Source organism: Spea bombifrons, chromosome 11 (assembly GCF_027358695.1).
Source record: "Spea bombifrons isolate aSpeBom1 chromosome 11, aSpeBom1.2.pri, whole genome shotgun sequence".
Classification (NCBI taxonomy): domain Eukaryota; kingdom Metazoa; phylum Chordata; class Amphibia; order Anura; family Pelobatidae; genus Spea; species Spea bombifrons.
The window spans coordinates 31086655-31111798 of record NC_071097.1 but is presented as its reverse complement, the minus strand read 5'-3'; the positions used below and the strand labels follow the sequence as shown (position 1 = coordinate 31111798).

The following is a 25144-nucleotide window of genomic DNA, read 5'->3' as shown; positions in this document are numbered from 1 at the left end:
ATCTTAATTAGGCTTCGGAGAAATGTTCTCTTTATTATAGCGCAAGGTTCGGCCACGGAGACACTGTTTTTAAACCAGCTGTCATTGGTATTGTGTTGCCTCTAGCGCTTAGAACTCTGTGACCTAGCGGGAGGGCGATATTCTGTTACAGCCAATTACAGCCGACAACGCATTGATAGACAGGCCTGACAGCCAATGTAAGCGAGAGGTTGGGTTTGCCTGTTCAGATCCTAAGAAGTAGGAGCTGCCGCTGAAGGACACTTGCCATTTAGATTGATTTGAGGCAAATAAGTGAGTATGGAGGCGTGCAGGGAGCGGGAAGCGGGTTCATATCAGCCGGGGAGGGGGTGCTGTCCATGTGGGGGTGTCATGTATGAGGCAAAGTGTGTATGGATGGGGTCCTGCCATTACTGTAACGTTCGGTAGTGTTGGGGCCTAAAACCAGGCATGGGGCTCATCAGGCGGCAGGGACATTTTTATTTTACTTTATTATTTATCCGTTACGAGTCTCCTGCAATATAAGTGTTGAGATATATAGTATATAATATATATACATTATACATTTAATATTTGGAATTATCAATTCACTAAGGCAAGATCTATTAAAGGACCTTAATAAAAGAACGGTAACTGGGTGGTAATATGACTGGTGCTCGGAATATAGGTTTTTTCTTTTTTTAATTTATTTATTATTATTATTATTAAAAACTGTTGCTTTCAGTTGAGAAAAAATAGTACAATCTTAATATTTTTTTTTAATTCTTCACTCCAGCCTGCCTCATCAGAGTCTCTTATAGGAGAAAATGCTCATTGATATGAGGGCAAATTACCCTAAGAATGATTTTTTAGATTAGTGTAGAAATCTGTAATGGTCGGTATTGCACCTGAGCGCACACTCTGTGTTTCAATCAAAAGTCAATGTTATCGCACCCTGAACGCGGTTAAGAATTAGTGAATTATTTTTTTGGGGGGTGGGGGGAGAATTTGTCACAGATGTCTGTGTTGCTGGTTAATTGTGAGAATAACAGGGTTTGCGAACGATCAAACTGCATCAGTGCGATGAATTTGACCTTCCAGCGAAGTCCCCTTGGTGCAGGGGTGAGAAAATACGAAACGTTTTCTCTGGACACATTACAGGTCCAGCTTTTTTCTAGGTCCGATTTAATGTTATTTTACCAATCCGGAGCAATAGATGTTTTAACCCAGACCAAAAAATATATACTCTGTTGACTGCTTGTCTTGAAGATGGGGTGCGTCGAAACTGGAGTGAGATATCGATAAACTGGTATGGAGCAGATTGTTAATTATGTCCTAAATCTCCAGATTGGTAACGTGGCAGAGAGTTTATTAAGAGACAGAGTGAACATGAAGTTCTAAACATTAGTAGCTATAAGATCGCACTTTATCTACAGTACACACAATGTATGAAATGACCAGGTATTAATGACGTGTGGCTTACTTGTCACTTTCAGAGTTTATCAGCTATTTTGCATCTTCTACGCTTGAGTTAGCCGAAACAGAAACTTGATATACACTCTGAGGTCACCTGACCATCACACCTATATGACCTTCTTAACATGCCATTCCGATTTTTACATAGAGTCCTTCTTAAATTATTTTAATGGTGGACTTCAGCTTTATAGTAAACTAGTAAATGTTTTAAAGCGCAATGTAGCCAGAAACCGAACTTCCAAAAGTATATTAATTTGCATTATCTCTCTCTCTTGTTTTATAGACATCCGTCATGGGCGCTCACGATTCCGGCAGCCACCACCAGTTCACCGGCATTCAGAAGTACTTCAATGCGTATACAATCACAGGGAGAAGAAATGTACGTACAAAGACATATCTATGTTTCTAATAGCTGTATGTTCACGCAGGAGAATTATTCACTGTGTCTCTCTTGTTTAGTGTGTACTGGCCACGTACGCCGGCATCGCGGGACTCATCCTGTTCTTTAAACTGAAACCTAAAAAACAGACCCCCGCCGTCACAGAAAAATGAGCGGTGAGTGTGATTTATACATTGTTTTCCCCCCACCTCTTGTAGCTTTAAAGTACGTGTGTAAGAATGGAAATCGGACAAGTGCTATTAAGAATAATACTTTGTCACAGGGGGGGTTTGCTGTAAGATAGTCGGCGTGAGGAAAAAATGAAAGTTAATACAGACTGTTTCTGCAGTCGCTTAAGATATCTAGTCAGCCGGTGCCATGCAAGGATGTATGGCCACCAGACAATAAACATTTAAGGCACGTTATTAAATACTCTTAAATGTTGCGACTATTGCCACCGAGGGCTGGCTGTTCAGCTTTTGTGTTATAATTCTACTCTCCCTATAGTTATAAGGCCTGTTCCCGTCCTTCAGGAAGATGGGCATTAAATATAAGCTTAGATGTCTTATTAAGGTAAATACTGCCTCTTAGAAGCCCAACCGCCAAACAATTACACAGTACCTGGCGTTATGAATCTACTGCTAGTTTGATACCAAACTGGTCTACTTGGACACGGCTACATGGTGGGTAGTGTTTTGAAACCACATCCTATTATCACCAACCTGCCACTTACAGAAGAAATCTTGCTCTGTTTAATACTTCTGCCATGTTAGAACTTGAATTAGTCCAGAATCCTACTTGTATATGGAGCTCCTGTTCTGCAGAAGAGTGAAGCAGGTTTGCAATTTGTTTTTAAAAGGTAACTGTTTCATACTGTAATGCACATAACGTAAATGCTTTAACAGTTAGCACTGTGTATAAAGCTATGTCTGCAGCAGCATTATTGCAGATTCTATATCGACCTTCCTCCGTGTTGTATTTCTAATTATTAATTTGCACTCTTTGTTCCTTAGGCCCTTTCCTGCCTGGAGCTATGAAAACAGTAACATCGTCTTCAAGAAACAACCAAACTGTTGTGGATTTGTATTTTCTTTATTTACAAAATATAAAGTTAAAAAAGCCTGTACAAAATGACAGTGGAGTCCTGTCTGTTGGATCACGTTACAGTTGAGCATAGCACAGTATGTTGGAGGTATATGTTTAAATAAATGTCTTTAGTTCACTTTCACGTTTCCTTCTGGTGACTCAAAATAACTTACTTATTGCTCCAGCATCTATTCACATCTCAGTAGCTGCCTACACTGAGCTGCAACTGTTCTAATTTAGAGGTAGAAATGGCATCAAAATGACTTTGTTACGGTTTGAGGCCCAGCTGCTGTTTTTACATGAAAAAGGACAATATATTAATGCCACTTATGCTGCTAACGGGGAGGGGGAGCTTTAATGGTGAAGCTTAGATAAAACTGTTCAGCCTTCCCATTCCTTGCATAAACAAATAACAAGTATAAGCATTGTAACGGTTAGTCTGTCCAGCCAGTTGCGGTCAGCTTCGGTAGCTTTAAGTACGTAAAGTTGTAATCGGCTAATACCTGAGCGTTTCTAAGGAACAAACTGGCCCGAATAATGTGTATCAGCACTGACGAAGCCGGAGACGGCTCGGTCGTCACTGAACGTGTTCCCAAGACCTGTAAGTCATCAGAAGAGGGTGCTACTAGTGAAATCATATGTTCGAAAGAGGCGGAAAAGCTCTAGTATCAGTGCAGGAAGCTAAAGATCAGTTACGATAGGTAAAAGACTGCTCCTTTTATCCAAAGGTTAAAGAGAAAACACTCTTAATAAATTAGGATTAAACGCACCGAAAGGCATTCATTTTCTGGAAGCAACCTGTGCTTAAACCCCTGAAAATAATTCCCTTATAAGTTTTATAAACCCAGCTCGCTGCAAAGCTATCGGGCATCTGCAGTTTTTGCAAGTCTATGGTACAAACAAGGCATCGTGGAGGAGGCAGGAAATCGTGGAGAAATTGACATCTGTTCCCCATTTTGGAAACGTTCCAGCTTTATCAGCCTTTTTCCCCATCTGAGAGCCATTTGCTGATCAGAACAATGGAAGATAATCTTTTGCATTAGAACGATAAAGTGCATCGCTATCCCTGCGAAGTAAAGGCTCCAGCGCTGAGGAGTAGGTTTCGCCTGGTGAAGTGGAGATGTATAACTGAAGTTGATTTGGTCATATAAGATCCAAGCAACAAGTCCTGTGAGTTTTCAGGTAAGTTTACATGACCGGTTGAAGTTGTGAAGTCATCCGTCTCCAAGTCTTCAAACGCTTTGATGGCATCCCATAGTTTCACCGTATTATCTGTTGAACCTAAAGAGGTAAATTAAAAAAAAAAAAATCTCACCCAATAAATCTCACTTCCAAGCTCATTCCTTTATAAAGCCATATAATGCCATTGTTTCTTTAGGTTAAAGAAAACCGTTACCAACGGTGTTCCAAATCCAATAGCAAAGAACGACAAACTCATTGGAGTTCATGGAAAATTGATGCCCGTATGTGTGTTCATTTAAGGATAGATGGCAGGCTTTAAAACAGCACTCTTTCTGGGGGAAAATTTATATAGCGATCATAAAAGCATATGGTGCAGTTTCACATAAGTGCTAAATTCCATTTAGACTAAATTTGAGCTTTCTAACTGATGTAAATGAACATTAGACTGATCATTCTATTCTACTTACTAATTAAATCACAAAATATATATTTCCTAAGGCAACAATCTATGCCAGCCAGCTTTTGGGTCAAACAATGCCCAAGAAAGTAGGTAAAATTATACTCGATAGAAAACACTACAGGGTCAAACCTAATGCTATAGTTCTAAAAGTGCTGAATGTAATCTTACAGGTTAACCTTTACAAGAACAAAGACACTTTGATAAACGGGGGCAGATAAATGTGAAACCATACATTTGCTGTTAGGATACATAAACTGATATTATCCCTCTATGGCTTTAGTGATTTTGCCAGCAATTCATTTCTTTATGTACCGAGTGTACTAAGGCAAGGAAAACAGACCTCCCCTCGAGTTACTTCTAATGCATTACAATGGATACGCACTTGCAACAAAACAAAAACACGGTAAATACCTAAATAAAGTTTTATATAGAGTTATAATGAGGAGGCTAGATACTAGAAATAAACAGGGTGGGGGTTGGTAATACCCAGTATAACACTAGACATACCAGATGCCAGAATCTCCCCATCTCTGCTAAATCGAAGTGCATAGACTGTATTCGTGTGGCCCTTCAGCTCTCCAACCATCAAACCATGGCCGATATCCCACAGCAGAACTCTGCCATCGGTCGCTCCAGACGCGAGAAATTTTCCATTAGGAGTAAAAGTCAATGCATGAATTGGTCCCTAAAGAGACAAGAAAGCTTGTGTAAATACACACACACAAACATAGTGTGGCTACACACCAGAGTTACATTTGTACTTTACCTTATGCCCAGTAAAGATCCTCACGCAGTTCCCAGTTAATACATCCCACACTCTGACCGTTCGGTCTGTGGAACCGGTGGCAACGTAGTTGGAGTTCGGATGGAAACGAGTTGATATCACATCAGCAAGATGGCCGGCGAATATTCGCAATGGCTGATAGTGGTCTGTAGCCCATAAACTGAAGACAAAGCAGAAAGAATACACACGTTTAATTCTGGTGCACACACATGTTCCGTTACAATGAATGTTAGGCATGTATGCCTGTAAAGGATCCATCTGGCTTCATCCACAGGTGTCCTTCACAAGCATACATTTTATTAGCGTTGTTACACACGGCCTCAAAAGGTAAGCCATGTGTTTTTGCAGATGACACAAAGGTCTGCAACAGCCATGTGGCTTATTCCACCAGGAACGGCCACCCTCATGATTTATATAAACTAGAAGAACGGTCAATAATGCAGCAGCTGCAGCTCAAGGATTATAAATTCATTTGGGACATAAAACCCAAAGACAAGATCAGGGGTCCTGTACTGTCAGCAACAGAGGAAAGGGATTATCCATTAAGGGGGGCAATAAGCCAGGATTTTGAGGGAAGAACACAATTCTTTAGGATGGAAGCCATGTCCCTAATCACCGGTACCGCATTTCAGGGCAGGATCCTTTCCAAGTCGGATGTGAAATGTTTCAAGAAAGCTGCAGATTTCTGATTTAGTGACCAAATACCATTTCCATACAATATAAGGCTCTCTCTAATACAGAACGAGCTTTCGTACATTGTGACGCGTTGACCTCCGTGTGCTTACCGGGCAACTCTGTCATGACCTCCAGACACAAAGTAGTAACCGTATGGAGAGAACTGTGCATCCCACACAGGATAATTGTGTCCTTTATAAGCTACCAAGCAAGTGAACGTCTGAAGACTCCACAAGCGGACAGTTCCGTCTTCTGAACTGGATAACAAGTAATTCCTGAGAGGAAGAAAAGGCTGAGTTACACAGAGGGCTTCTCACAATAGGATGTAAACACTCAAGATCGTAAGCTTGCGAGCCGAGTCTCTCCACCTAATGTATCGGTTTGTCTTAGTATTAAGCGCTGCGTAAACTGTTGGCACTATATAAATAAAAGATAATAATAATAAATAAGACTTGTAATAACATTCTCTTACCTGTCTGGACTGAAGCTTGTTGCATAAACAGGACCACTGTGCCCACATAAAACCTTCATCTCACAGGCAGTTTTCTCATCCATTATTCTCTCCAAAACATCGTCAGATTCCTTGTCTATAAGACTAAGCTCTGAAGAAAGAAGCATCTGGTAAGGACGCGCTCCCAAATATTTAGCATTGCTTTTTTATCAACGCATTTCAAGTATTTTCCTAACATAGAAGTGTTCACCAATACAAACATCTACAAAGATAGAAGGCAAACTTCAATTGATTCGTAGTATTCTAACCTCCAGGCAACAAAAAGCCTGTTAACTCCATGGCCATCAACATTATCTTGCCAGTAAAGGACCATTAGCAGCAAGCGAAAAGCTGATCGCCATAGGGTTCAATTTATTTGTTCCTAGAGACTGCTATTAGTAAGTAGATTATGTGTCATATAATCTTGGTGTGAAAATAGTAATTAACATTAAACAATGAATGCCCGGGCACAAGAACAATATGCATGATGGGCCTATACAGCTTTACCTTTTGCAAGTTAAAGGGGGGGTTAACAGAGCGGTAATGGGGGCTCCTGGCAATGATTTTATATGGGCTTCCAGAGGTGTAAAAGGATGCCCTCACCTCACGTAGTACTACATACCCATCTTTCACCGAAAAAGCTTAAGGGGCAGATTCAATTTTCTGTTTAGAGGGAACGGCGTTCTAGTTACCTGTTGCAGATTTGACACTTCTCAGTTTTTTGGGAGTCAGACTCCAAACACGGACAGTAGAATCTGCAAATCCCCCGGCAATCAAACTAGAGTCATCTGTGATATCCACCGCTGTTAGGCCCTGGAAGAAAGATTGGGTCCGGTTAGTACAAAAATCACAAGAGGTTTGTTTGTAGAAAAGAACAAAACCAGTGAAGCTCTTGGACACAGGAATACACCTGGTCTGTCGCTGGCTTTAAAAAGACGTCATTTTACTTACTGATTACCAATATTTGCTACAGACCTGATAGGCATTGAGAAATGTGTAGAAACAGATCGATGGCAGACAGTCTGGACCAAGACGGACGCGCTTTGCAGCCTCCTTCATTATCATAATTTTATCAAGCTTGTCCGAGTCTTTCAGTTCTGGAAGTGGAATCCTTATAAAAGAAATGGGAGGGGGGCATCAAAAGATGTCATTTTCCACATAGAAATAATGGAGCACCAACTGATCAACTCAGGATAATGTGGCACAAAACCAGAAAATGCAAACTACCTGGAAGGGTTCATCACCCTGATTTACCAAACACTCAAAAGCAAGCAGCTTCTACACTATCCTATCAACTTGTTTAACCCTTGGTTGCTTGTTTAACAATTAGGACAACACAGCTACAAGTACACATTGTGATGAGTAATAACAGTACCTTTATACTCAAGAACATGTATACTGTGCAATAAAGTCAATCTGAAAATACTGCTAAATAGATTTGGTCCAGTAAAACATACGCTTTGCATTCTATAGACAATGTGCCCAAACAAATTGAGGTATATTCACTAAAGGAAGAGCTTGCAGGACGTGTGATTCAGCTCCTTGACTTAACTGTACCTTATGATGGCCCAACCTCAGTGAGATTATTCTGCAGAGAGGTGGGCTCTCCATGTATAGTTCAATCGGGGGGATTTCTTCATATTATATCATGCATTAAACGAGGCCAAGTCAGACCTCGTTAGCAGGGAAACTAGCCTGCGTTTGCACTTTATAATGTGTAGCAAGGTCAGGTAGTTGAAACCATACTGAATAAGCCATGTGAATAAACACCATTGCACAGAATTATAGATACCTATTTTGTGGAGGAGCATTTGGGTCTTGTTTCTTGCTTTTTGACCCAACGCTATCCTTTTTGGGCTTCTTTTTCTTCGGCTTGCCTTCTTCATTTTCTCCTTCCTCATCTTCGTCATCCAAAGGCACCTCAATCTCCGGCTCTTTCAGAAGTCCGTAAAACACCTTAAGGAAGATTAAAAATACATTGAACAGATTAATGGACACACAAAATATTACTGATGATTCAGCGCTCAAACAGTCTCAAACATAGTAACCCAATTAAAACAGATACCTTGACTTTGTTGGCTTCCCGTTTTGCTTCTCCTGACAAGCTGCCCACCATAGCGTCGATCTGCTGCTTGCTTCGCGGCATCCCATCAAAGATGTCGATGTATAAGTGCTCCTGGACGATGCTCCAGATCTGATTGTTCTGCCTTTCTTGCAAATGCCTCTTCAGGAGCTGATAGGAGTCACGGGAGATCCGCAAAACAAACTTACTCGTCCGAAAATCCAGCATGGTCTCGTTGCCTTTCATATGCTCCTTCTTTGAGAGGCTGGCTAAAACGCGAAGGTCGTCTTCGTAATAACACTCCTGGTCCCCGTGAAATCTGTGGAGGTTTGTTAGAAAGTACACGGGCTTACTTTAAGAACAGCTTCAACACTTTACTAGCGATGCTTAGAAATCCCCAATATAAAAGCTACTAAAGGTGCATTAAATACGGGCAGATCGTACAACGATTTATCTGGTCCTATGTAGCCGCCAGAATAGATAGATCCACGGGTCAACAAATTAAGCACTAAAAGAAACGTATTTAGAAACCACAAGAACATGGCAGATTAGGCTCGGGGGCAGGGGGGGTGATCCATTGGTTTATTAGCCTCTTCTGAACACAAATTTGGTAAATAAGACTTACTTGTCAAAGAAAGATTTTGCCTCTTTCTCGTGCTGGTTGTAGACCAGCTCCAGGTACATGTGCACAAACAACGGGTAGAATAACTGGGACAGCTCCGCACGGTGACAGTCCAGCACAGACTCAATAAATCTCTTCAGGCCGCTATAATACTCCTCGTACATAGCAGGGTCTCCTTGCTGCGTGTAAGCAGACAACACAGCGCTGACATCCGGCTGGTCCTGCGGGCCGCTGCTCATAGAGACTAGAGAGAGAAATTAAATTAAATAATTTAACACATTAGTATACCAGGGCTGCAGTTACCCAAGATCCCCAACAGGTCTTACAAGTTCCCTGAACTGTTAGGAAACCCCTTATAGACAAGTTATTTTCAGTAAATGTGAACAGGATCTCAAATGTCTAAAATATATATAGTTCTGACGATAGTGGGGTCGGAGTAGTTTGAAAAAACCATGGATCCTATAGAGGACTCTATACCTTTGATTGAAGAGAGAGCGCCCCGAGACCAGTCCCCACGCGGTGACCGAAAGCCTAACAGATGGAAACGGACCATCGCAACACAAAAAGCTCCAAATCCAGCATTACAGCGCCCCGAACCCCTAACACTACGAACCAATTCCTTTCAAACCCTAAACCATTTGTTTGCCCAGTAATACCCCCTGGCACGCCTACCAGCCGCATAGCGAGAATCATTTCAGTGGAACTGCCTGCATTATGCTTTATAAAACATCATTGTTCTAGATTTTTCCAGCGACATGTCTTTCGGGATCTGGCGTTCACTTTAGCAGTTATTACATCACTACAGCAATTCCATGTTAAACCTGAAGATCACATCTTGACCGCACTGGCAACTTGAAGCAAGGTTATGATGTCATCAGGTTTAGTGGCCTCCTCGCACATCAGGAAAGTTCTAGAAGACCCACGACACACAACGTCATTAAAGACGATTTCATTCGATGGCACCAGGCGACCCACGGCTTCCCATCCAGAGAGAATATTTCATACCGTTGTTTATTCCACACTAAAAGAGGTTGCGATCTCTGGTGCAGCCCATAACCAGGTCTTACCCCGATAACTATGGCAGAAATAAGCACTAAGAAACTTGTTTTTGGCTCTTTGACCCACAGAAAAAGGACCCAGACTCCAGACCTACAAAAACAACTTTGGGCACCAAATACACCATCAGAGCGACATCACCGTCCCCGAGAAGCTGTTCCGGGGGTTTGCATGCGCAGATAGCGCGCACCCCTCTTGTTTTGCCCCCTTGAACCTGCGCACATGTGTAGTTTCTTAAATTCTACCTGGTTTACATAATTTTATAACTGATGAGGTTAAAAAAGACAACAAAAAAGACACAACATTGCCAAGGTGAACCCTTCCAAGACATCCCTATCTACATTTATCAAGATGAAGCCCCAAATCCTTCCTTACGCTGGAACGTCAATTTCTCTACAAGGATAGAAAAAGAAATCCTTCGCGAGCCCAACAGGCGGTAAGATTTGCCCCAGGAAGCCGAGGCAACCAAACATTACACCCGGGTCCCCAAACACCGCGGGCTGTATGTAGAGGAGCCTAAAACCTGCGCCACGGTATAGGAGGCTGCAAAACATCTACAGGTCATTCAGAGGGATTGTAACTCTGAAGAGTTCGCTGGACTACAATTCTCATGATCCTGACCAAACTAAAGGCACTGGAGTGGTTGGCTAGAGGAGTAAAGCTGCAGTTTCAAGAGCCAGAAAGTCCTGGTTTGGCTCTCCCACAGGCATGGAGGAGGCTGGAGCTTCTCTGCAGCAGCCTGCGATCCCAGTCCCCAGCTCCCCCGCCACACACTGACTGATATGAGGTGTATGAGGCTGTCGGCCCCTCCAGCATCAGCGATCAGACCGTATAACCGCAGCAGCCCAGACCCAATAGTCACCCCGGAGCTCACCCTTCACGGTAGAGGCATTGGAGGCATTCCCAGCGCCGGCTGCAGCCGAGTTAGCGAGCCCCGCGCTGCCTGCAGTCACCCGGCTCAGCAGGCTGGCTCCAGCACCATCAGCCGCCCCGGACTGTTCCGGACTCAGGGTGGAGGCCTCATCGGCATCCAGAAGCCCGGTTTCCCGCTTCAGGATATCCACAGAATCTTTCAGGTTACTCTTCTTGAGGAACTGCAGCACGGCGAGCAGGGTCTGGCGGTCAGGGAACTCAGCCCCGGCTGCCTGGGCTGGAACAGCCGCTGGGGCAGCGGGAGGCACGGTCTGAGGGCTCGGGGGCTTCGAGGAGGCCCCATTTCCATTGCCCAGCACAGGGGCGCTGGATTCGTTGCAGCCCAGGCCATCGCTTTTAATATCTTCCTGCAGCTCGGGCTCCGTCTTCACCGCCTCGCTCGCCTCGTCTGGCACCGCCGCCATGTTGAAGCGGGAGTTTATTCCCTTACGACGTCGATCATTGCGACACTAAGGGCAGAACCCGCCCTACTTCCGGAAATCGTTCCGCGACAGTCCTGGCATAAGCCTAATTGGTTGAGGGCGTACTCACATGACGTCATATTAGTGCGTACCAGAAAATCGACCTTCTGGTAAACTACTGTGTAGGTCGCCTGCTTTACATTATGGTATTAACCTCAAGGTGGCTAAATTAATTAATGTAAATAGTGAACAAAATTATCAATATAACGACATAAGTTTCAACGTTTTTATTTTTCAAATAATGTATCTGTTGCATCCAAGAGGTTAACGTTATAGTCCCTGCACCTAGCCCATAAACTACATTTCCCAGCACCCCAAGCGGCGCGCATGCGCAGAAACGTTCCGAAAACTCGTACCGCGCTGGCTTCCACTTCAGATCAGGGAGACGTCCGGATGGACGAGGAGCCTTCTTATTCACCGAGGTCCGATGAGCAGGGCGAGGACCTGGTCTCCAGCACTCCTCGGAATGCAGAGTCTCTGCCGGAGCTCACCCGCTCTTCCTTCGGAGAAGATACCGGGTCCTCCATTGGAACTGATGGAGGAGAGGACGAGGGGGTGGGGGAGCAGCAGCTGTCTCCAGAAGAGGAGGAAGAGGTACCCAGCACCCATATATATGGGCTACTGCTGAGGGCAATATTCACTAAGTGGGCACACAGCAGTGTGGCATTTAAACCCTCTGACATCGCTATGCAATATTAGCTACTCTTGCAAGACCCTGTGTGATGCATGTTTTAATGTGCGTGCTGACCTGCTAGAGCTCCCACTGATCTTATTATACCCTATACAGGGCCAGATAACTAGTCCTTTCACATAGTTTGCCTTTTTATTGCAAAATGAAGTGTTTCGCTTTGAACTGCAGAACTCCTGTTATAGTGAATTAAGCCCCCGGGCTCTTGCGTAATACATCCCACCTTCTTCTGGATCATAAGCCCTTAACCTCCGCATTAATGCGCCGCCGGTTGTGTCCTGTGTGCCTGTTATACAGCGCTGTGGTATATGATGGTGCTCTGTCCGTCTCCGGTAGTTGTTTAGCTCCTGTTGGTTCGTATGGCTTGGCCAGGTGTCCAGAGCTGTTGTCAGGTTGTTTCCGATCCCTCACTATGAAGGGCTGACCCCACGTAATGCATGGTGGGTGACGAGACCTTGACAAACCCACGGATTTTACTTTACATCGTACAGGGCCGGCTAAGCTCTTCCTGCAGCAGACGCTCACCGGGGCTGGACCTTCATAATGTATAGCGACCTCGTTTCTCCCTTCAGTGAATAGAACCCCTTCGCCAGGCGGATTTTAGGAACTGTAACACTGAGTACCCCTGTAGTCGGTCGGAGACCCCTGCTAGTAGATGCCATTAACCCCACCCCGCAGATCTCGTGGCATTTAATTCCTGTGAATAAACCCATTCGCTGTGAGCTTTACCCCCCGTGCCCAATGTAAATCCGTGCAAGATGCAGAAATGGGGTAAAAAGGGTAAAGTACTAGAAGAGAAGGAATAACGTATTCCCTGAGTAGGTGTCGCGACGTAGCGTTATCCGTACTATGTGTAAGTCAAACACACCTATTTTATTTTATTTACAGCCCCTGATTAATTTGACGGACTTGAACCCTTACATTCGGTGCTCGATCTGCAAAGGATACTTCATCGATGCTACGACCATCACCGAATGTCTTCATACGTGTGAGTAAGGGTTTCCCCGAATGTCTTCATACGTGTGAGTAAGGGTTTCCCCGAATGTCTTCATACGTGTGAGTAAGGGTTTCCCGAATGTCTTCATACGTGTGAGTAAGGGTTTCCCCGAATGTCTTCATACGTGTGAGTAAGGGTTTCCCCGAATGCCTTCATACGTGTGAGTTAGGGTTTCCCCGAATGTCTTCATACGTGTGAGTAAGGGTTTCCTTATCTCCATGTGCGGTGATCACACACAATCAATGACAGCTCCGTGTTCTATGAACACTGGAGTTGTTAAAATCCTCTCTTAACGACACGCTTTGATCTAGTGTGTGTGTGTGTGTGTGTGTGTGTGTGTGTGTGTGTGAGAGAGAGATTCTGCATCCCTGAAAATAAATTAATAAAAGCATGAAAACTCCCCCCCCCCATTTTTCACAATTATTTTAAACTGTAAAGAAAAGGGTTAGCCTCAAAGGAAAGCCCCGTCTGTCCTAAAAAAACACTTTATTACCCTCAGTCCTGCACATCCCTTATTTGTGTAAGCGCATGCATGAGCGCGGGGTGGAGTGTAAGCATGAGCACGGGGTGGAGTGTAAGCATGAGCACGGGGTGCAGTGTTACAGATTGCACAGATATACCGCGTAATTTGGGATCTAATGCTATCATTTTTATCAATTTCAGTTTGTAAAAGTTGTATTGTGCGACACTTTTATTATTCCAACCGATGTCCGAAGTGCAATGTTGTGGTGCATCAGACGCAGCCGCTCTACAATATCAGGTGAGCGCTCCTCCTGCATTATTTCACGTTCTTATTGCCCCTTTTTTCATGCTTCAAGGGTAAAACTTCACCAAAAATAAGGGAAAATTAGAACTTTATGCCACTTTTATGCATATGGTAGCCGTGTGGCCCCATTTTGCAAATGCCTGGGGGTTGTTGATTTAAATAGCGACCCCGTATTTACACGACGCCTCTTACATTCCGTGCGTTCGAAGGGTCTGACAACCTGACGCATTAAGTAGACGGGGCCCTGCTCACAGGCTTATATAGGTTACCAGTTTGTAATTATTGTAGAAAATTCAAACATAAATGCAAAACAAAGTACTTTTTTTTTTATTTTTTTGCAATATTATACAACCCTGAACTTTGTGACAGCGGCCCTTTAAATATAAGGAACACACGCATGTTTTATGTCTCCGCATACACTGATTCCTAGTAGACGTAACCTAAACGCTTCTCTTTCTGATGCTTCTTCCTGAATTTGTTCGATAAACCTGAGGATAAACCTCATTCTGCAAAATCCTTACTGATTCCTTAAATTATCTTTTAGGTTGGATAGACAGTTACAAGACATTGTGTACAAATTGGTGGTCAATTTGGAAGAACGTAAGTACTTTTCTTAACTAAAGCTGGTTTATGTATTATTTCATTGTTTTTTTTTACACCTGTTTAGTAATATTTTTTTATTTTCTCGTTTATTTTGCATTGCTTGTATTGTATTTGCATAGAGATCACTTAATCTCCTGCTATTTATTTTAGGAGAGAAAACCCAAATGTGTGAATTCTATAGACAGAGAGGTCTAGAAGTCCCAAAACCTCGTAAGTATGATGCCGACTGTATTGTAGATGTAAAAGCTTTTACATCTGGGTGACAGTTACTTTATCAGTTTGTTACGCGCCATGGAGTCTAGCCTTGCCAACAAAGAATGTAAAAGTGTGTTAAAGTACTTTAATATGCATTCTTCAACCTGAAGTGATAAAAATTAACCGGACTGTCCTTAAATTCCAAGAAGCCATTCGGTGTCAGGAAGGCACTGCCATTAAGATCAATGGGAGCACCTTCTGCACATGCACATGGGATGGGGGTCTCATTAGACCTCTTCATACCCCTCTATGACCTGGAGCTGGTTGGCAATGGGTATACAACGCGGTCACCGGCTACCATAAATGTGCCGAAGGCAGGTGGAAGAGGGGAATACATGTAGGGGGTCCTGCATAATCCCACAATGTATTTGCATGTTGGACCACCTGCAAATTTAGGGACCCTCAGCTGTCCTACGCATTAAAGTGCATATGATGGCTGAAATGTCCTTTAATTACATGCTCGCTTTTTGAGCGAGGCGCTGATTCAGAATACATTTAATTTTTATGCTCGAATGTATTTAAATACTTTTACCAAAAGGCTCAGATATTGTTGCAGTAGACTGGTAATAGTATTTATTTGTTTGGGAGACAACGTAAGCTTTTGTTGTAAATTGTCTGCGCGCTTCTATATGCTGGCATCTTTTTGAGGCCGCAATAATACCGAAAAGGTGTCTATAAATTAATGGTAAGAGTGTTTAGTAAGCGATAATCAGAATTTTCGTCCATTGCGCATTGTAGTTTAATCTGCTCTTCTATTTGTTTTCCTCTCCCCTTTAAAAGTGCAATTATTTTTATATATATATATTGTTACTCTGTCATAACGAGCCTTTGTTATTTCTGGACATTAATAGGGCATTCATTTTGGCAAAACGTTCTGATTGGGGGGATTGTACTTTCTTATGGGGAGATGTAAAGGCTGTTGATTTGAAGGATGTGGGGTTTTCTCCTTTACTTTCTTTGTAAATATGTTCTCGTTTTGTGTAGCGGCCCCGCAAGCAGTCTGTACCGAGCGAGGAAGATCAAGGAGGATATTGGGACCCGTTTTCCGTATTCCCTCGGAGCTGGATGTGTCCTTACTCCTGGAGTTCATGGGGTCTGTAAGAAAAAGTTTTTTTTTTTTTTATTAGCTTTTTATATTTAATTGTTACACGAACCGGTGGACGTTATTAAATTGTATTGTAGAAAATGCACTTCTCACGCTTTACCTATACTTCTTATGACACATAGAAAAGAACAAACACTTCTGATTTCTACTTGGAAATCAGATCACTTCTTGGGGGGGTCAGTCATTAACTCCTTGAAAAGATTTGAGATGTACCCCAAAAAACTGTTCTTTCACGTCGTGCAAACCAGCCCAGGAATCATCTCTTACCTGTAAACGCAAAGTGACACCTGAAATAATTGTGTCAAAGAATCGTGACATAAGGTGGTCGGCCCCTGGGCAAATCACCGGTGCCAGCCAACCTCACTCATATATATTATATAATATAACTATATATAATTATATATATATATATATATATATATATATATATACACTAGTGGTTAAAAGCGTCAAGATGGTGCGCAATCACCACACTGAGCTGATGCTTTATGGCGATGCTAATGAAGTTTGGCTCTCCATAGACTTTCAGTAGTCAGAGTGTCTTGCTGGGTTGTTGAGACAGAGTTACTCTATTGTATACCATAGGCAAAGGGCGTTTGTCTAGTAGACTGGGATAATATACCAGAGTGAGGACACATGCACATGGCTGATATACAAAAGCATTATATTATGCAAAAACTAGAAGAAAACGGAGCTGATCATCTGATATTGTAATAAAAGGTGGCTTTCCCTTTAAGCAATGGGGGGGTAATATCTGATGATGGATATCGGCCACAAGGGGGCAGAACGACCAAATGTTTATTTTTAATGTTTTGGGTGTGTCTTTCATTCGATTTCACCTGCCTTATGTTACCCGGCTTTTAATCCCCTGTTATTGTTAAGCCGTATGTGGTTTGGCCTAATATTTAGCTTTGTTTTGTGAATCATCGCCCAGTACTGGCTCCATTTTTATTTTTAATTGCGTAGAAGTTCTATTGCTTCTTAAAGATGGTGATGCATATTAAATGTTCCCTCTGGGTGAACTTACAGGTATTACAAGCTGGAATAACCGGCGGGAACGTTCTGTTTGCATCCATTGCTGCCGCTCCCCTTTAGGAACTCTGCCTGATGACACCGGTTTATATAAAAGACCCGCCATGTGTCATAGAAACTTACCAATTCTCTCCGTCTCTAGAATTAAAAGGAAAAGAAATCCGGGTTATGCAGTAAAAATCAGATTGAAGATATGCTCGTTCCTCCAGTAATGTGCGACGCTCACCCTATTTCTCGAAGGCTCGATGGCTTTAGGTTGCCGTGTAGCCGCCGTGGCCTTTAGCCATTGACCTGAACAATATGTGAAAGGCTTTCCATTATATAGGAATTTTATTATTTATGAAGATGAGATGGTACTGAAAGTGGATAAAAAGAGAACGCTTCGGTCCTCGCATGTAGCATGAAACGAGTAAACCTTAAATTATAAATCGCTTCTGCCTGGAGACGTAATCATCGATGGATCTGGGAATCCATTGGATCCTTAATCGTGTCGTTAATGAAGTGTTTGGCTTCTGTATTTCAGGGCTGCGGAAGGCACGGGGAACTTTAAGGTAGGTCATCGCTGCCGCGCGTCCTTCGTGTGTTTATTCCAATAAACACGGGTTTTTTGGGTGTTTTTGAGTCTCAGCGTCTGCGTGTGTGATAAAGGCATTGCTTGTAGAAGCCGCCGAATACTTGCTTAGATTAACATTTAGTTATATACTTAAAAGCTGCGTCATCGGAAACATTGTTCCTATTACCGTTAAAATCCCAAACCCTTCCCAGAAATAATTCTTGCGTAAAGTAAAATTTTCTCTCATTTATAATAGAAAACCGCTTAATCGCGTGACATAAAAGCAGGGACTTTTAATAAACCCCCGTATCAGAGGTGGCGCTGGTAGATATACACTATAGTGAATCCTGGAGTTTATTTCAGTTCTGGCTCGTATATATTGCGGGTCCTGCGTGGTATCGGTCGCTTTACTACACAAAGTGCTTTCTCTTACAAGTATTTTCCTTTTTTTTTTTTTTTTAAATATTTTGTTTTAGCCCTTGGAGAAGAAGTTCGTCCGTGTGTCCGGCAGTGCAACCATTGGGCACGTTGAGAAGTTTCTAAGAAGAAAGATGCAGCTGGATCCCGCCTGTCAGGTGAGCGAGATGTTTTATTGGTTGCGTGTTGCCCGTTTCTTGCTTCTTTCTCTTTTTGGACGTATCTGCCTCGCTTTACATTCCCCTAATCCGAGGGGCCAGGCCAAGTCCGGCGTTGGGCTCGAGTCCCGTTATTACATTGCTGTTGGGGATGATGCAGATATTTAATGACATTAAGAGCATGGGGTTGATAGTAACACACGTGAAGACGTACTGCTGCAGGAGGAGGAGGAGGAGAGGGCTCGGGTCTTTTGGTCCCATTAACCGTTACTGTAAGTTGCTCTACCAGGAGTGGCTACGAGCTGAAGGAACCCCCAAAAGAGCTTCATTGAGGCTTTTCTTTTCCTGATCGGGCAAGACTTTGGAGTTTACTCACTAAAGAGAGAACGTGCAGTTTTAGCTCTTTGACTTTATTTAAACTTTGACGTTCTAACCCCAATGAGCTTCTGTTCCAAGAATAGCTTGGATGGTTCCGTATAAAGCCTTTGTTTTTAAATCAGTGAGCCTTCTTGAAACTTTACTTCCCTGATTCAACTATACATTATTCAGGGTCAGCTCAGCTATGTCTTACATAGGAACATGCCTAGGATGGTCCTTTTTGTGAAACCACAATCTTACCTTTTTATTTATTTTTTCAATTCCGCTCCTGTTTTCATAGCTTAACCCTTTTAGTACACTAGAGCCTATCTATTTCAATACGGTGAATGTGCTTTATAAATCGGTAAGTAATAAAGGTATGGAGGCAGCTTCAAAATGATAAGTTTTGGCAATTTGACGCTTTTTTTTTCTTCTTTTTCTGGTAACTATACCTGGGATCTCTCCGGGGTTGACTTGGAGTCTTTGGATGAAGCGCTGCCTCTCTGGGTCTCCAGGTTTTTCTTTTTTTTTTTTTTCCCCAGACAGGGGAGTGCCCACTAAAGGTTGTCTGCAACAAGCACCACCCCTTCCTGCAGTTAGCCCTGCCCCTACATTCAGCTAGCCCCACCCCTTCACAAAGAACTCCAGACAGCCTTCCACGCCAAGCTCCTTTGTCTGCTGATAATGTGGCAAGATATAGTCAATGATTTTAACCAAATACCAACGATTTGATGCGATTTTCTGCGATTCTTCATTGCATCACAGAAGACAAAATCTTTAAATAAAACGCCCTATTTTACCGTTTTAAAAATAACCATATATATTCTTTACGGTCAGACCGTGTATAGCGACTCGTTTACCTGCGTTGTTATCTCGTTCATCCCCCACAGACTCTGTTCTCGGCATCTTTCTATAATTATAAGGAGGTAATCGGGGGGGGGGCACGGCCAAGTGAAATATTCATTAACAAGCTGTTTTATAGTCTGCAGGGAGCAACTAATGTTCAGCGAGCCGTGAAATAAAAGCATCGCTTCTACTCCCAGAACCCTAACAGAGTAGCTGTCAAGCCGTGCTTTATTCTGGCGTAATTGTCTCGGTTCTTTAATGTTCTCTGAACCAAAGTTGCCGGAGTATAGGCTGTCGACCTGGAATAGGGGGCTAAAAATATAAAGTCAAAAATAGATCAATGTTGAGTTAAGCCGATTTCCGTCTTTATCGCGTCCTTTGAGCGAAACCGTTTGCAGATCCCTCCTCGCATCCGCTTGTCAGTTTAGCATGCGGAATAGATGTTTAACGCAGCCGGGTTCTCGCTCCGCTTGTGTGATTAAATGTTTAATACATGAAGTTTATTAAGAGCAGACTGCTAGGCATATTTAAACAATTACACATCCCACGTGTTTTCAGAAGGATTTATTATAAACATATCCCATCAAGAACATCATGACCTTTACAAGAGGCTGCATGGTGTGCAATAATTTACTTTTCTGAAGGAGTGGTAGATAAGTGGAACAGCATCCCAGCAGAAGTGGTATGGTTTTAACGCAGCGAGGGAATTTAAACCCGCATGGGAAAGGCATATGGCTCCAGAATGTAAGATGAGCCAAGGACGGATTTAAGGTTTCATTCTTTACATCGAGAAAAATTGGACGTTCTTTCGCATTCTAAGTTTCTGTAACAATTCTGTAACAATTCCGGGTTGTCTGAAAGCTATGGTTTAATGAGTTTTCATAAAAAAGTTTGAAAGGGGAAAAAAATTGTATGCGCAAGAATATTGTGATCGAGGAAGCTGTAAATGGAGTGGAAGTAGTTGAACCAAACGGACAAAAAAGATGGGAAATTGAATAACAAGAATAAATGTGAAGAGAGGGGAATATAGAGGCAAATCGTGGGAGAAGGGAAAGTCGTCATGGAAGACGGGATGGAGAATGAGCCAAGGAAGTAAAGAAATGATTAGAAGAAGAAAACAAGGGAAAGGGACAGGAGAAAAGGAAAATGGGGAGATAAAAGGGAATGGAAGTGTAAAGGAGCCAGTCCTTTGGTCTGTTATGTTTAATGCGTGATCGCTGTGTGTTTTATTGGCAGGTGGACATTATATGTGGAGATCATTTGCTGGAGCACTATCAGACGCTAAGGGAAATTCTTACAGCCATAGGTGAAAGTGCCGTTCAGGTAAAGTATCGGATCTAAAAGCATAATGAGAAAATATGGGGGGGGGGGGGAACGACTAAACTTTGCCCACTAAACTAAACAGCTTTACTGGGCAGACTCTGCATCTGATATTGGGACTCTCCCATTTTCATTCATCCACTTAAGTGTTGGACACATTATCCAAGTCACTCTTTACATAACTAATCATCTACCCACCATACATAAGCCAGTGCTCTCATGTTTTTTAATTAAACAGATACCCCCGCCATCATATGCACTTCAATGCAGATAATAGCTGAGCGGTCCCTTTAAAATATCCTTTGCCCCCCATGTAAATGCCTGGAGGGATTTCAATGGGACTGTTTCCCCACTGCTGATTGGTTGCTTGAAGCAGCCAGTCGGTGGTGCAGAACAGAAGCCATGGAGCGGGTGAGGCTCTGCAGCTTCTCCTGAAGAAGGTTGATGAATTCATATTAAAGCACTAATGCATTATTCTCGGGGCCGCGTGGGACTCCGGTCCCTTTGATATTCTGTGCGATTGTGAAACATGTTTGCAAGCTTTATTTTCAGTTTAGTCTCACTTTACATCGGGGGTAGCAGGTGTTTATCGGCGTATATTGAAAATGTGTCATTGTAAGGTATATTTTATCAATATGCAGCTGTTATAGCTTCATAACATCTGTATAACGGCCGTTTGCTCAGAGAAGTCGTCAAATTCTATTCTGAGTCTCCTGGGGCAAATGAATGTATAATTCATCATGGTGGGTGTCTGCATCACAATATTATCTATAAAAAGCTAGAAAAACCCAACGTGGAGATTGGTAGCTAAATGAATGTCTGAAAATTACTTTTCATGTTAATAATGTCCAGTCCACCCATTGTACAGCGCTACGGAATTTGATGGTGCTATATAAAACAATAAACAATAATAATGTATAAACACAATGACAGAATTACCTTTACTTCTGCTGATGAGATTTAGATAAAGAATACAAGACCCCTCAAGTCACGAGTATTTCATTTGATTCTTGTGCTTTAAAACATCAAAAAACACTTCTTTCTTACAAAATCCAACAGAATCAATATTTAAAGCCTTTGTAGATGGTCAGGGCAGAGAGTGGAGATATATATATATACTGTGTATGCTTCGTAACTCTGGCCTTCAATATAGAAAACATGGTGCCTACGTTTTAATTTTCCTGTACGCATAGAGTGTTAAATGAGACCCCCGCATCCCGAAATCCCCCTGTAATGTAATAAATCACGGAAGTAAATTATGTTGTCTGCTCCTCCAGTACAAAATAGTGTTTTATGGAGGAGAACGGAAAATGAAATGAGTGTCTCAGCTGCGGGCGGCGGATTATTTCCGATCCGCTAATGGAAGTGGAGTGCGATTAGCTTCACGTGGTAGAGATTTGGTCTTTGTTTCTAGGTGAGAAATTAGAATCAGGAGGAGAAGGCTTTGCTCTTACATCCATGGAGTAGTCAGAGCGTGAAACTGAATCCTGCCTCAAAAACAATCATTTGGGTTCTTATAACCTTTATTTACTCTTCTTTTTATTTATTTTTAAGGTGCTGTTCCATTTAGTCAGTTAAGTGTAAGATCTGCTATAAAGTGCGGAGACGATAAGCCTTTACATATCATTAGCCATTTACAATTTGCCGCTCCGGTCGTTTCCCAGAACCAAAGATATTCCTTCATTTCTTAAAACCAACAGCTACTTCATGGTTGCTCTGATAAGTTTTCGTATTAATGTGTTAATAAAAGACTCTTTTGTTCTGTGCGTTACTGACGGAGGACAGATACAGTTCAAGGTCAAGACAAATGAACGGTCTATTTCTAGCCCCAGTGCTTTTGTTTTTCTTATCGTTAATCCCCCCCCAACCCACCATGTAAAACTGCCTTTCAAAGAAGAGCGAGAGCTGCAAACGCAAAATCTGAATGCGGCCACGAAAATGACGTTAAATCGCGTTTCCATGATGAATTCTAGCTCGTAAAATGTGTGATCGTTGGCGAACATCTGATAGAACCCATGGCAGACCACGGAGGAAAGGTGACCCTTGGCACGACCCGATTTCACGTGATATATTTAGCTCGCTTATCTGAAAAAGGAATTGTCATATCCGACGTAACCACAGCTGGCTCAAGCTTTTAAAACGTAATCGCCCCATCTTATTTTCTGTTTAATCTATGTTTTTATCTCTGGTCAGAGACCTCACCTAGAGTATTGTGACCAGTGCTGGAGACCTCATCAAAGGAGGAGAAATGTTAGAAGGAGAGGTCATGATCTATAACTAGAGCGTCAGGGGCTTGCATGGAATGTAAGGAAGGTTTACTTTACTGAGAGGGGGTGAGATGACGGCCGCCTAGCAGAAGTAATTCAGATTTATAGGTCCCGGGTCTCTGCCGGCTAGACCTGGCCAGACACTGTTTCTGGGGTGACCCCATGGTGCTAGCTCTCTTCACCGAATGTATCGGATCATCTTAGTCCGTCGGTACTAGTTTTATCAGACCCTTTGAATCTATGGACTGTCAGAAGCGCTGTGGAAATAGCTGGCATTGTATAAATTAAAAAATAATAATAAATGAGCGGGTTCCTTCGTTGTGCGTGCCGGTTCTCATGCCTTCCCGTGGATGGTTCTAGGGATCTTCAAGGAGAAACATTTCCATGATTTCACACATCTAATGAAACAGACGAGACGCGGGAGATCTCGCACTGCATCGTAATTCTCTGCATAAAAGCAAATCTCTATTTGCTGGCTGCCATAACAATACTGTCAACGTTCTGACAGTTTTCTATACAGTTAAAAGAACCCAGATACAAGCCGCAGACAGTATTTGATAATGAGTTTCACCGCAGCAATCTTTATGATATCGAGCCTTTAGCATAAATCAAGCATCACTTCTTTTTAAGAAGACAGTATTTGCCCTTCGGGAACCGGGTGAGGGCCGTTGATGTTTGCCAGGTTTTACCAAGTCAATGAAACATTCTGCCCCAGCTGCTCCCAATGTCTACAGACGTCAGGGATTCTCTTTATAGTCACAGAGGACACATGTACAGAGCCATACGATCAAATGGATTGTCTCTACTAAATAAGCTTCGCTGTTGAAAAACAATATGGGTTAATTATTTAATATGCCGAATTTCCGTAGTAAAGCGATAACGTGTACCGATGTCCTTCTCCTCCTCAGGACGGTCTTCTCGTGCTTCACTTTTGCTTGGTGTTGTCCCCGCTTTCACTAACATGAGGATCCACTCGTTGAAGAGTGAAGATGCTACAAACGTTCCGTCTCCTCTCTTTCACCCCGTTGTGCTTCGGTTTTCGCTCACTTTGGATCTCCGCCGGTCGACTTGTCTCTGAGACGGCTGCCGAGCGGAAATCGTTCAGCTGGAACCCTCGCTTTACGAACGGACATATTGTTTTGTTTTTGAGGATTTATTCTGTATGTATGCACTCGGAGTGGCTCGCCTGTCGGCGGTCGGTCTGCTATCGCCAGACGTTTCTTTTCCTTTACAAACTGTTTTATTTGTATTCTTTGGTTTTTACACACTCTTGTGTATATAACTCTCCTGAGATTTTGAGAGAACTGTTGTTGTCTGGGATGACAGTCTTGTGCTCTTTAGTGGAAGGTTTCAAAATAATAATTTAGACTGTAAATAAAGTTAAAAACCTAAGGCAAGCATTTATTTTTTCATATTTCATACCTGGGTACCCTCCAGGTTTGACCCGGAGTCTCCGAGGCAGGCGGGGTAGCAGTGTATGGCCACACCTACTTCCCACCCATGTTCCACCTACTCCCTGGCCATTTTCTCCAACTAAAGGAGGTCTGGGGTTAGCTCCACCCCTACGCATGGATAGGCCAGTCTCTACACAAAGCCAAGCCCACAGAAGAGGATATTTATAACACTGGACGACCTGGTAACAGCTTTTCTCTTCTGGCTACCGATTTCTTACTCTTCATCTTTTTTATGATGAATTTTCAGGTCTGTGTATAAACGATGTAACTATGTCTTTCTTGTCTTTTTTTTTTTTTTTAAACAATATATATATATTTTTGTCTACGTTTATATTGTAAAAGTAGTTTTCATGTTTATATAATATGAATTTATAAATGTTCTCCTTTATTGAAAATATCCTTTTTTTTTTTTTTTTTTTTTTTAAATTAAGAATTAATTTTGAGTTAAAAGTACTGTGTTCTTTATTCATGACCCAATATCACGATTGTATAAATTTCTAATTATTTCTTTTGGCTTTTTTTTTGGTTAAAATGAATGTGCTCTACAGAATTATTTCTAAGCGCAATAAAACATTTCAGCAATTCCTTCTCTGCTTTCCATTATTTTAATAACTCACTAGATTTAGCAATATATATATATATATATACGGTATTATACACACACACACACTACCGTTCAAAAGT

General features: G+C 42.4%; 3 protein-coding genes across 3 annotated transcripts; 2 read left to right on the top strand and 1 right to left on the bottom strand.

The window, feature by feature from the left end:
* Positions 1-162: 162 nt before the first annotated feature.
* ATP5MK (ATP synthase membrane subunit k) lies at positions 163-3053 on the top strand. The gene is made up of 4 exons (XM_053450425.1): positions 163-291; positions 1736-1831; positions 1912-2007; positions 2845-3053. The coding sequence occupies exons 2-3, from the start codon at positions 1745-1747 to the stop codon at positions 2002-2004; spliced, it is 180 nt and encodes a 59-aa protein (XP_053306400.1). The 5' UTR covers positions 163-291; positions 1736-1744; the 3' UTR covers positions 2005-2007; positions 2845-3053.
* Positions 2853-11657, bottom strand: TAF5 (TATA-box binding protein associated factor 5). Its single transcript, XM_053450390.1, has 11 exons — positions 11123-11657; positions 9196-9436; positions 8574-8889; positions 8301-8464; positions 7484-7619; positions 7201-7321; positions 6491-6620; positions 6129-6293; positions 5326-5503; positions 5067-5244; positions 2853-4198 (listed from the first exon to the last, which is right to left on the bottom strand). Exons 1-11 carry the CDS (start codon positions 11583-11585, stop codon positions 3978-3980), a joined length of 2313 nt encoding a protein of 770 aa, XP_053306365.1. The 5' UTR covers positions 11586-11657; the 3' UTR covers positions 2853-3977.
* A 336-nt stretch (positions 11658-11993) lies between these two features.
* Positions 11994-24398, top strand: PCGF6 (polycomb group ring finger 6). The gene is made up of 10 exons (XM_053450416.1): positions 11994-12236; positions 13219-13318; positions 13991-14087; positions 14638-14693; positions 14847-14906; positions 15936-16044; positions 17612-17639; positions 18118-18216; positions 20656-20742; positions 23915-24398. The coding sequence occupies exons 1-10, from the start codon at positions 12036-12038 to the stop codon at positions 23969-23971; spliced, it is 894 nt and encodes a 297-aa protein (XP_053306391.1). The 5' UTR covers positions 11994-12035; the 3' UTR covers positions 23972-24398.
* The last annotated feature ends 746 nt before the right edge of the window (positions 24399-25144 follow it).